This window comes from Haliotis rubra, unplaced genomic scaffold, assembly GCF_003918875.1.
Source record: "Haliotis rubra isolate DU_JTF1 unplaced genomic scaffold, ASM391887v1 Scf458, whole genome shotgun sequence".
In the NCBI taxonomy this organism is placed as follows: Eukaryota; Metazoa; Mollusca; class Gastropoda; order Lepetellida; family Haliotidae; genus Haliotis; species Haliotis rubra.
The window spans coordinates 670,314-684,134 of NW_025767144.1; the positions used below are offsets into that span (position 1 = coordinate 670,314).

General features: G+C 42.4%; 1 protein-coding gene across 3 annotated transcripts in view; it reads left to right on the forward strand.

Moving 5' to 3' along the window:
• The window catches only part of LOC124290129 (ankyrin repeat domain-containing protein 17-like), a 436,224-nt gene that overhangs the window by 216,371 nt on the left and 206,032 nt on the right, over positions 1 to 13,821 (forward strand). For 2 of the 3 annotated variants that reach the window (XM_046726821.1, XM_046726822.1), the window contains 2 exons: positions 8,457 to 8,642; positions 9,159 to 9,184. In XM_046726821.1, the coding sequence (XP_046582777.1) occupies positions 8,457 to 8,642; positions 9,159 to 9,184 (212 nt within the window). The remainder of the gene's footprint in view (positions 1 to 8,456; positions 8,643 to 9,158; positions 9,185 to 13,821) is intronic. The other variant, XM_046726823.1, reaches the window with a different exon arrangement.

Below are 13,821 nucleotides of genomic sequence, written 5' to 3' on the forward strand. Positions count from 1 at the left end.
ACGGCATGATTATAGGATCATTCGTTCCGGAATCTAGTGTACAAGTCGTACCAATACCAGACCACTCGGGCAACATGTTAGCTTCCAGTGGGAGGGTAAAGACAGAGATAAAATTACTCGATCACCAAGAGGTCTTTAGAAATGTCGCGGAAAACTTCACATTCATCATAGACGTCTATCTCGGAGATACCTCGTTTCCTGGGCATCGTAACATTATAGATGATATGTTGATACGGTGGAAAGACAGGGCTAGTAACCAACGTTGTCGTATTATTAAGGTATCGGGAAATGACCCTGTACCAAGTCTTGATGGGGTTCATCTCTTTTTAATGGACGTAGAGCTAAGACCCCGCTTTTTTACACGTACGCTGATCTAAGTATTATCAGCTTTAAGTACATTAATCGAAGGTTAAATGAAATCCAATTCAAATAAACTCTGTCAAAAAAGAAACGCAACCCCTGTCCTCAGATATGAAAAATTGGTTTGAATGAAGTGATTGCTTCCAAACTAAATTTTATTCGAATGTATTGAAATGATACACGTAATTAATGAAGATTACCATCCAAACAACTGCATTTGTACGCATAAGTGTATTTTATTGCTTATTCCGTCACAACGCATGAAATGACCCTCATGGTGACTTCGCACAAAAAAAACACATGCAAATCATGAAAATGGCAGTTAATGTAGGGGTGTATAAAAGCCCATGTGCTTCCGTATTATATTCATTCATTTGTCGCCGAAAAGCTTTGTTAAAATGCCACGATTGAGTGCTGCCGACCGAAATATCGCCATTGGTCGTGTTCAAGCCGGAGAAAGTTTTGGAACTGTTGCACGGCACCTAAATGTTCACAAACAACGATATCCCGACTTTGGAGCCGCCTACAACAACTTCAATTTGACCAACGATCGCCCGAGAAGTGGAAGGCCAAGAATCACGACTCCCCCTTCAAGATCGGTACATCCGGGTCCATCACCTCCGCGTAATCGGCATGCCCTACCAACCGTGACTGCCACACAAATACCAGGTTTGAGGAGAGTGTCAGCTCAAACGATTAGGAACCGTCTGAAAGAAGCGGTTTACGTGCCTGTAGACCAGTTGTTGGACCTGTACTACGCCCCTACATCGACGCCGACTACTCAGGTGGTGCAACAACGTAAGGATACGGACTTTACAAAACTGGAGGCGAATCTGGTTTTCTGATGAATCACGCTTTTGCAACGTCACGACGGAAGACAGCGTCTGTATAGGAGACGTCATAAACGTTTTGCGCCCATCTTCGTCCGACAGGTGGACAGATTTGGCGGAGAAAGCGTCATGGTTTGGGGAACCATCTCATACAACCAGAAATCAGACTTGGTGATCGTTCCAGGGAACCTGACAGCCCAACGTTACATCAACCACGTGTTAGAGCTTCACCTTCTCCCGATTATTGACCAACAGACACAGATTTTTCAACGGGACAACGCCCGGCCTCATACTGCACGTGCAACAATGAACTTTCTGCAGAATTCCAACGTCAATGTCTTGCCATGACCCTCTAAATCACCAGACCTCAACCCTATTGAACACCTGTGGATACTCTGGATCGACGCGACGTCAACGTCAGCAGCCGCCACAGGCGCTGTAACAGCTCGCCGTTGCACTGCAGGAGGAGTGGAGAGCCATTCCCCAGGAAAGAATCCGGCGTCTTATCCGTTCTTGTCCAAGGAGATGCCGTGCAGTGATTGCAGCGCGTGGTGCTCATACGAGATACTGAGAAAGACGCCCCCCTGGTGACAAACTGGTGTCTGTGAGATGACTTTTGAAATGACAATTTTAAACATGCCCATCTGGGTTATTATTCTGCCAAATTTCAGACTTCTGTCTTAAATAATAAAAATGCCGTGTCGTCCTAAAACTTCAGATCAAAATCTCAAAAATACAGGGGTTGCGTTTCTTTTTTAACAGAGTTTATATTATGGGGTTGAACTATATCCCTGAACTAGTACCAGAACACTAGATAGGCTATTAACTGAAACCCAATTAAAATATCTTTTGTAATATATATTATAGGCACACAGGATGGGGCTGTACCCAGTCGTAGAGGAAGTAGCGAAGACCCTGGAAACCGTAGACGGGTTCCGCTTGAGGCAGTTATGCGATGTAAAACGCCAACTAGAACAAGACCGCGACAAGCGGAAAGCACTATATAAGAAGTACCATAGAGCTTTCAATGCCGTGGACGGGACTGATACTACCCTTATGGTAGCCAGCATGGGCCTAGGGGTGGCAGGTGTTGGGTTGTTAGCTACCATCGTGGCCGCACCTATAGTGATAGGGCTCGAAATAACAGCTGGGGTGACAGGGTGTTGGGGGTGGTGCTTAAGCTTGTATCCCGCAGACTGCATCGTAAAGCATTGAAGCATAATGAGATCGGGTTCTAGCTGAAGCAAAGCTTAACACCATAAGCGATCTTATTTCCACCGCACTCACTGACAGTAAGATCTCAGAGGAGGAGTTTCGTTTAGTCCTCTCTGAACTCGCAAAATATCATAGAATGAAACAAGAGATTCGATCCAAGTCTCGTAAGTCTGCTATAAGCGAGGATGAGAAAAAAAAGTACATAGAACAAGGGGTGAAAAAAGCCCAGCAAGCCTTTATTACAAACACCAAGGAGATCATAGGCGATTCACATTAAACTGTTTCGTTGAGGTAAACATGGCATAGCGGCACGTTAGACGCAGCCCAGATAATACAATCCCAGGATACCAACATACTTTCAGCAATGTCCCGGGTGGCTCAGTCGGTTAAGCGGTGCGGCTAAGAGGTGTAACATTGGGCGTTCGCATCCCGCTAGCGTCCCAAACTTTTTTATAGTAGGGGTAATGGTAGCAAGAGCTAAGGGTCCGACCAAAGCCTTATTTGGGGAATAAGGCTTTGCAGAGGCTTTTGTTGGACCTGGTCCCGTACAATCATTCCCTCTACTACTTCCAACATTACTGTACCTGCCAAGTATACGGCACCTTTATCATTCCATATCTCAGCAACTCTTCTTCATCACCTCAGCTCCCCACACCACCTACTCCCACGTATCCAAGTCACCATTGACTCCAGCTACCCTTCCTGGATGTATTGGCACAGAAAGACAAGAGGCTCCAGGGCCCCGTTCCTCAAAACGATCGTAGCGCTACGACAGTCGTAAGTCTATGTTAAAGTATGGGAGTTACGATCACCTTAGCGCTACGATCGCTTTGAGGAACGGGGCCCAGACCACGGTATGTCACAAACAAGCTCTTACAGCTCAGAACCGTCACTTTGCCCATTAACAATCCATCTCATGTCAAGAAAGGAACACTATGACCCTATTTCGACGAGATCACAATATCTGATCTAGCGAGCAACACCTTAACAACAAAATACCATAAACCATCAACAAGTCTTTACACAATACACACGACTGTAGCATCACCAATCCAAACCCTTCCTTACCACGTCCCGCTTAACAATCAACACCCTTTGCGATCAGCCTTCCCTACAATACAACGGTTAGCTATAAACCCCAGAGACGTTTAAAGAAACGGGTCAGTATAGATGTAGTTTTCAACAGGTGTAGTGGCACACCATTAAAACCACAGGAACACCCCCACACCCCCAACTACCCAACAGCAACAACCAAGGCGATCACTTACGTTGGTGAAGCATCCAGACCCTTCACAACCCGAATAACATCATACCTTAGTTTCAAAACATGACTCCAAGTCAGCCTTATTAGACCTCTCCAAGCCATTCACGACAACAGCACCCAGTGGGAGAAAATCCTAACAACCAGCCTCGAAGACTTCTAAATAAAAAAACTCCAAGAAGCAATCTGCATCTAAAGACTCATCACCAATTAAGGATATTACATCCCAGCTTACCATCAACTCATCAACATCCATCAGTCATAATCCCTGTGTATACTGCAGGCTTAATTTCTTAGCGATTATGTCTAAAATCAGATCTCATTTTGCAGTTAATTGGCTTCTCCACTCTATTCTAATCCAATCAACTGTAAGCTAAGCAGCTCATTTTTTCTGTCTTTCTATATTGCTTGCTTGAGAACGGTGTGAGAACCTACAGTAATACCTCGTTTCCATGGTAGTAGTAATAAAGTTTATCATTCATATATCTCATTCTGCCTGTAGTAAGCTTCCTAAATTACCCCTTGTGTAAGTGCAATCAAGTTGCCACAACAGTGAGTGAGTGAATGAGTTTAGTTTTACGCCGCTTTTATCAATGCTCCTGCAATACTGTGGCAGGGGACACCAGAAATGGGTTTCACACATTGAACACATGTGTCGAAACGAACACGGGTCTTCGGCGAACGCTTTAACCACTGAGCTACCCTACCGCCCCACTGCCCTTAATGACTGGGCAATAGCCTATTTTAAGCACACAACATGTCTATATTTTGTGGAAAACAGTTGATAAACCAGCAAATTGATCCCATCCCAGCAGCAAAACAATTACAAACTTAATTGCTAGGGCTGTGTATTGCCCCAAAGTTTTCGTGTTGCGATACATTGCGATACACTCTTCTGTATTGCGATACACTCTTCTGTATTGCGATACACTCTTCTGTATTGTGATACGTATTGCAATATATTGTGAAGGAACAGTTATTGAGATCTGTCCACTTTGTAATATTATTTTACCTTCAAATTGAATCACAGTATATGTGAGTAACCACTGTGCATTGTATAGCTGCTTTCAAAGTGACAAAAGGAAAATCCAGAACATTCTTCTGTTATATTTTTATTTTAAAACAGCAGGGATCAACACTCTCTAAATGTTTTAACAGGCCCTCCGGGCTAGTGTAGTTTGTATGTCACTAGTCCTTTCCAAATATTACTAGCCCTACGGTTTGCTATAAAATAACTTTCAACAAGTCTTTCTTTTAATTGTAACTGCTGTCTAAAGGAAAGTTAACGCAGATAAATATATCATATCTCATTTCATATTATATGTGACAAATTCAACTGAAACTAGCTTACACCATGTCCTCCATCGACCCACCCATACTATCTATATACTTTAACTTTTTTAAACAGCAAAGGATGTTGAATTTCAAATAATTGAAACAGTTCAGAATTTACTGTACACATCTGTATTACTCAAGAAAAATTTAATTGAAGTCACACTCATGTGACATGATCTTGCGGTGCACATTCTCATCAAAACGATGATTTATGCACCTTTGTCTTTGAATAAAAGTATTATTAACAATACCTATTTCATGAATGACGTTTGGTTCACATTCACATAAAGAAATGATTTAACAAAACACTCACGATGGGCAAAAGCCACTCTGTATCAGGTAAAGTAAACTTTCTTTAGACTGAATAGAATAATGAAAAAAATGAAACGTGAGAAACATAACCTAATAATAACATAGAAGCCTACGTTTATCAAGGAAAATATCAGCTCGTGAAACATAATTGCTATGTCATACACCATTTAAAGTTTTAGGTCTAATCCAACTGTAGATAAATACCATATGTATGTTTATCATATTATTCAAATGATACAACTTCAACTTAAATTCATTTCTAATAGTAATACAAATTTACACACTTAAAATGTCCATATAAACCACGAAGGAGACGTAAACTCCCGTTATTTTAATCCATTTGTAAGATGCCATAATATCCTCTTACCTATTTCTTTTATATTTTCATTTTTAGGTTATCAGAAAATTATTATATAAAGATTAATTAAATAATATGTATGGTCGCCTATTTCCCGATAACCGTGGCTTTCATCCGGTAACATGACACAACATTGGGAAATGCCTCCATTTTCGAAGCTCCGTATGAACAACACTCTGGAAGATTCATTTGTTGGCGGGTATTGTTCCAAAGATCTAATCATCAATGATATCACAGTAACCTTGCCAGGAGTATTTTCGCAGTTGTAAGAAGTGATTTTATTGGATAAAGACTGGTTTCTAATGACGCTTTTTCTCCACAGTCTGCTATAAGGTTCGTGATTGGGAAAAATCATGCTCGTAAGCCAATCATATTACAGCAATAGATACCGTCCTCATAAACTGAACGTGTTAAGCAACAAATCGCCATATATACGTAAATTATGGAACTTATTGGACGTATCGTGCTAGGTGGCGACCTGTGACAAATGTTCTTTATGCAAATGTAACATTAAACATCGTGTCCGAGCATGAAGATCGAGGAGACGAAAGCCGAGATGTCACTTGACTTACATAACGTGATCGCACGAAAAGATGGAAATAGTAACTTAGATGTACGTTTGAGAACTTTTAAGAAAACTGTTGATTTTATTCATAAGTTTATACAATTTTAATGATTTCCTCGAAACGTCCACACTTTGCTCTTTGACGATTTTGAAGTGAACCCGTTGCCAATCATTTGGAAAGACTTCCGCCCAATCCCCACCCACCACCACCAACCATATTACCTGAATATACACATATATATTTTTCCTCGCCATTACTTTTTAGGGTGTATACGGGCGAAAGTCACGTGCGGTGTTGAATGGGTTAAAAATGAACAAATAAATCTTTGGCGGTATACCGGTACGTCATAAACACATTGCGACACGTAATTGTTACAATTTCGTATTGCGGTTTACCGGTATACCAGCAATACCGTGCAGCCCTATTAATTGCAGTATGCAAATAGGTAAGAATAAATATATAGAAACAGTACAAGGAATAGTTTTCAATAAATGCTGAATAAATAAAAAAACATTTTGTCATAAGAGAGATGGAACTTTCAATCTGAATTTGATCGTCAGGGCCTCAATGACATCTATCATGTGAAAGCGAAAGTACGGGGAAATGAGGTTGCATTTATCAACATGTTTCACGATACATCTGTGACGTTTAAGTTGCTTTTGATATAAAGTGGGACGAAAGATACGCACTTGAACCCCGCGCTAGATCCCAACACACACCATTCACTCCCCGATACTAAGCGGCACATTACCGTACCGTGGCAGGAATAACACCGGGTGTCTGTATAGTACAGCATAGCGGGAAAAGGGTAGTGTCTGTATTTGCTACTGTGCCTGTCTAGATCAATACAGTCAGGCCCACTCACTCCTTTCAAGCGGTGCGTTGCTGTACTGTGGCAGTAGTGACACCGGGTGTCAGTATATTGGAGCGAAATGCAAAGGAGAGAGTTTCTTTCATTTCCTGCCGTTTCTACACGGATCTAATATACACTAATATCCTTCAATATCAAGCTGTAGAATGACTGTATTGACACCATGTTTCTTTACCTTTGAGAGTAGTGGGAAAGGTGTATCTGCACTTTCTTCCGTGTCTGTAGATCTACACACACATTTATTTCAGTGAGCATTGATTTGGCCCGGTATGGCTTCATGGCACTTCCTCAACATTGTCACTTCAGCTGTGTTGGGCTGGAGGCCGCCCCACCCCTCTGACAAGCTTTGCTCACTCTCCTATGCCCTCACACCACCCACAACCTAACACCTACCGTGAAGACACGTTTGTGTACAGCAAGCATAAACTTGTACTGAACAGATTGCACAACTGGATGTATGTTGTTACAGGGAGCCGCTATAGAATACGTTCACATGCTCATCCAAGGATCAGAGGGTATAACCTACCCTGTCCCTTTACAAAACTAACTCTCCCGATAGAGGAGACACCATTAGTTATCTATGTTTGCACAGTAGTTGTCTATATTTGCAAAGTAGTTGTCTATATTTGCAAAGTAGTTGTCTATATTTGCACAGTAGTTGTACAGCTGCGTATTGGTGTAAAGGTTTGTTAAAAATTCGCTAATTGTCACTGAGTTTTATCATTTCTTGAACTCATGACAATAAGCTGTTCAACTGTACGAGTTTGTTTTACAATACATCAGTTCATGTGTAAACAGTACCTTTGAACAGTATTGAAATTTCTTCCAAAATTTAGTTTAGAACAGCTGCGAGAAGTAAGTGGCTACATTTACACTTAGAAGTCTAAACCTTTTTATGGGAAGTGCATTTAAAACATTCAGGTCCAAAACAGTGCAAAACACTTGAACAAAAATTAAGAACACTATTTCAAACCGACCTTAACTTGACTTTCGGTGTGAAAAATGGAGGTATCCGATGTTTTCCGATTGTTACCAAGATTTCCGAATGCATGTCAAAATTCCTGTTTTGGATCACCGTATCGCAATACGTATCGTTTTCATGTCTGAACCGGGAAATACCAGTATACCGGTTAAATTGAGCAGCCTAAGTACAGAGCATGAGACTGTCATGTTAACTTAATATGGGGGCATGTTGTTATCAATCATGAGAAGAACAATGCTTCAGTGGATTATCTGGATAAATGTAATATCAGGGTCTGAGTACAATGTGCCAGTCTATTGTGGCATGTCATGATTTAATTAAAGAATCATTACTACGGTGGCACAACACATCGTGCTCCTGTTCTAGACAGTGCGGGCAGACCTCGACCGACCACCACAACCATGGGTAATCAGAACAGCAACCCTCCTCAACCCAGTCCCCAGAATATCCAGGTTAAACCAAACACACAAGGACCCATACAGACGGTTAACGCTGCAGGAAGTGTTGATGGTGGAGTTGGCAACACCAACATCAACGTGGTCCAGGCACAAGGTGAATAAATACTATTAATGGTGCCAATGGTCAAATGATGCTTTTGATTTTTTCACTTTCAAACACCTACGTGAGGTGCTGTATACATTCGCAAAAATACAGATTTCAATTGTGTTCAGATGTTTCGGAATTGTTCCTAGTAGATTATAAACAGTGTAGCACAACAGGGAACCATATGAAAGCAGCAGATCATGCACCACCAGAGCAGTACAAGTTGATATCTGTACATCCCCTGTGGAGACTACCACTGTTTTGTCCAAATTCAAATCTCTGTAGGATATCACAGATCAGCTTACTGTTGCATATGGTATATCTAGGTTTAGGTTCCGTTGTCAGTAAGTTCATATTGTACGATTAGTGTATTTTGTGAAACGTTTTATACATTTATTGAAAAGTCAATGACAAACTAGACTGGCAACACAGTACTGAAGCCTCACACATCAATGATAGAATTGTCAGTAGCCACAAAGGGCGTACGTGTGAAAAACTCTAACCTCTGATTTTATTTGTTTACAGGCGACAAGGAACGTGTAGAAAAAGAGGTAAGTCGATGCAATCTCTCATCTGAAAATAACATGAAGTAAAAGAACATTTGTGAAGGGGCGTAATACCAAACTAGAACTGGTCTTAAGTAATTCATCCTTGTGTTGAGAGGCGACTAACAGGATCGGGTGGTCAGGCTCGCTGACTTGGTTAGCACATGTCATCGTATCCCAACTACATAGATCGATGCTCATGATGTTGACATAAGATGTGGATGCTTTACTAAGTACAAGCATGTTAATGTGTGTTCATGTGTGTATACGTGTCCCCACGTAGGGTAAACTGAACATACAACGAAGGTTTCAGAAACGGCAAGTTGAGGCAGGTTTTGTTTCCTGAAACATAGATATGTTTCTACTCTGATTTTTATATACGAGTTTGTTTGTCCGACTGATTCTACGATACGAGGAATTTACGACTCCACCACGATAGACCAATTCAGTCTGTCAAGCAAAGCCAATCAGATGATCGGGAGCGCTTTGTGGTTTTGTTAGATCGGCCAAACGATGCATCTGAAGCGTACCTACAGAAGCCTCAAAGTGCCACAGTCTGATTTTGTTTATCTCCTAATTAGGACTCAGCTATCTCCTAATTAGGTGATACTATCTCCTAATTAGCACTTAGCTATCTCCTAATTAGGTGATACTATCTCATAAGTAGGACTTTCAAACAATTCAAGCATTAACCTACTCAGTGTGTGTGTGATAACATGCGTCTTACCGTCCGCCTTGATATGCTTCAGTACATTGGCAATATGGAATCCATAAAGTCAACATCTCTCCTTCAACTGATGATTCAGTTCTTGTAGCTCATCGACTCCATGAACCAGGCACAGACCAGGGAGTTAGAACATGATCTCATATGGATCAAATTGTAAAATTATTGTCCTCCTGTTGGGACAAAGATCATTGCAAAGAACATTTAGGCCTACCAGTGATTAAAGTGATAGAGACAGACGGTATTATTCCCTTTACTGTAAGAGGGGTCCAGTTTCTAAAATAGCTTTGGCTGAGTATCCAGTGTGAATATGTATGTACATATAATCTGGAAAATCTGCACATAGATCAAATCTAAACATTGAACATGACTCCTCCCTACTGGATATCAACAGAAACAATGTAACACTTTACACAATGACAGTAAACACGTGGACTGTATGGGAGACACATACAGTCATTTGCGAAATGCACTAAATCATGCAAAGATCGCACGTGGAGCAAATATATACTCTATACATGCTGTTTTGGAGTTTATGTACAGAGTGCATATAACTGATTAAAACATGACATCATTGTTCAATTACAGTAAAATCACCACTTGTATTCCAAAACATGATTACCCAGAAAGTGTAAAACCACAGAGGGCTATTAAAGCCACTTGGTCAGAGTAAAATGTCTGTATCTGGGGTGACCACCAGGTCATCGGTGACCCACAGAAGAAAGGAGATGCCGAATGCTGTCTTGAGGAATGTTTTGATACTCTTGCTGAAGTGCTGTGTGCAGTTCTTGTGGTGTCTGAGGTGGCGCAAACGTCGATCAAGAGTATTCCATAGATGTTCAATGGGGTACAAGTCGCGTGATCGAGAAGGCTCAGGTAACACCTGAACATTGCTGGAGGAAGTCCTGTCAAACACGAGCAACATGAGGTCGTGCATTGTCATACTCCAAAAATCAAACGCTGACGTTGATGGAAGGAATGACGTGACATTGATCTGGTCTTCTGGCAAAATGTCTGGCTTCCTGTAGCCAATTGCGCACTGTCTGGCCGGAGATTCGGCGCAGTCCAGGAATTGGATTGTTGTAGATGATGCGGCCGTGGTGTTTGAAAGAAGATGTCTCAACCGGATGTAGCGATCCTGGACGTTGTGGTGGTATCTCTAGGTCGACCTGACCTGGGTCTGTCATTAACACTCCCAGTATTGTTGTATCGGGTCCACAGGTTAGAGATGGTCTTTCTGAACACGCTGAAGTGCCTTGCAGGGCTCCAGTTAAGGGCCGTATCAGCGTAAAACATATGCACGATACGGATGGAAAAAATAAGAAAACGTAGCAGATACGCACCACAGCAATGCTATACGGTCTGCATTCATTTTATTATCTATTGACCTGTTTACACAAGAGTAAATTGAGCACTGTCTGGTCGGAGATTCGGCGCAGTCCAGGAATTGGATTGTTGTATCGGGTCCATAGGCTTGAGATGGTCTTTCTGAACACGCTGAAGTGCCTTGCAGGGCTCCAGGTAAGGGCCGTCTCAGCGTATTTACAGATAACAAATATGCAGGATACGGAAGGAAAAAATGAGAAAACGTAGCAGATACGCACCACAGCAATGCTGTACGGTCTTAGAATCATTATCAGACGTATTCATCTGCAAAAGTATTGTTTTATTATCTATTGACCTGTTTACACAAGAGTAGCAATGTTGTGGTGCATATATGAAACGAAACACAAGATTACTGATACACCATTACATTCCATTCAGTGCTCTAAATGTACTCTTAAGGTTTTCCAGTGCTCCTATATTGAAAAAATAAGGAGTACGTACTCTTGATGTTGAGAAATTATTTGGAGCCCTGGCCTTGCAACTCCGTGCTACGACACCCGTCCTTGTAAACGGCCGATGGCGTTGTGTCGTTGAACTTCTGTCAGTCTTTTCATTCTCTTGTCGTCTATAATGGCTTAAAACAATGCATGTAGAGTACCATTGATGTGGCTTTTACAGTCATAGGCTTCAGCTCAAGATGATACACAATTTCATGATGCACGTGCATTTCACTAAAGCGATTCACTACACACGTGAGTGTAACGTTACGTTTTTGTTCAACATTTCTTTTTTAAACGCTTTGTCGTCGGCAACCATTCCCCCACATGTTGGAATTCAGCATGGATTGGTTTGTGTCAAATCTTTCCTATGCATAGTATACTGAACCGCAAAAAAACGTCCCTCCCTTTATGAAATTGGTAATCAGTTTAAATCAAACACATGTAAATGACATAATAATTGTCGGAACGACTTCAAAATTGACATGCTTGATAATCAATACTCAAAGACGAATTACAGACAATGACAAGTCAAATGACGACATGTGGCGGGACAGTGCAATCCGAAAGTCAATAAAGTGTATGGCCTCCTTGAGCGTTGACAACAGCGTTGCATCGTCTGTACATGGAGTGGATGAAACGGTTGATGAAGGCCAAAGGAACTTGTGCCCATACTCGGTGATACGCCTGAGAGAGTTCAGCTGCATTTGTCGGCCTTGGTCGCACATCGTTGAGCCTCCTCTGAATCTCGTCCCACAAGTGTTCTATCGGGTTTGATGGCAGGCCATTGAAGAGTTTGTATGCCGTGTTGACGGAGAAAGTCTGTAGTTGCTCTGGCAGTATGGGCACGCGCGTTGTCATGCTGGAAAACGTGGTTTCCATGACGACCAAAATGTGGCACGACGAAGGGTCTAAGCACTTGATCAATGTAGCAGGTAGATGTTACACTATTTCCCCTACCAGGACCATTATTCTGGAACACCATAGGGCCTAGTTTGTGACTGAGAGCAATAGCACTCCACACCATTATGCTCGGACATCCCCACGAGTCTTTTTCCAGGACACAATCATCTGCAAAACGCTCCCTGCATCATTGCCACACTCTCACTCTGCCATCAGCCGTCGAGACGCAATATCGGCTTTCGTTGGAGAAGACTACTGTTTGCCACTCCCGGTGATGTGTGGCCCAATGGAGACAAGCATGATGATGTCGAACAGTGAGGATCGGACCCTGGTAAGGCCTGCGACGTCTGACGTTTCTCTGCCTCAAACGCCTCTGCACTGTGTCGGCGCTGATTGGTCTCTGGTGATTGCCAATGGTTGTCTGTGCAGTTTCCTTAGCCCTAGCGAAACGATTTTGCAGGTGATGACGGACAATCTGCAGAGTTTGCCTCAACGTTGTCACAGGTGGTCTTCCACTGCGAGGACGATCGGCTGTGCTTCCAGTGGCTTGGACTCGTTGCTACAGGCAGTATATTGTTTGAACATGAACAGAAACATGATTTGCAACATGTCTTGCAGTCTGGCCAGCATTCAGTCTTCCTAAAGCTTGGTCCCTCTGTTCCCTTGATAATCGTGGCATGTCGCTACTGTCAAACAGTGAATGATTCTGAGTAGTAGTAGAGGGTGTGTGTGTGTGTGTGTGTGTGTGTGTGTGTGCGCGCGCGCATGCGCGCGTGCGTTTGCCTAGAGGCTTATTTTTATGAAATAAGTTCCCCAGTCCTCCTTGAAAACAACGATGGTCTATCGAGAGGCATCCTTCGATGTGCCGCCAGCCTAGACCCAAAGTTCCGAATATTGGCTGATTGGCAGTCCCGGTGGTGTGATGGTAGAGCATAGGAGTTGAAATCCAGTGATGCGAGTTCGAGATTGGGTATTGGTGGAAGTTTTTGCAAGTGAAACAAGCACCGTCGTTGCTAAGTTAAACAAAGATGGCCGTCCAGCATAGTAACGGCGGGCCTGGCAGATCCAGCATCGTTGCTAAGCCCAACAAAGATGGCGGTCGAGCTTAGCAACGCCGTCTAGACCTGATGTTAGAGTTTTTCTCTGGCTGTGGCCTCTCACGCGGGTATGGAATACAAAGCAAGACACTCAGC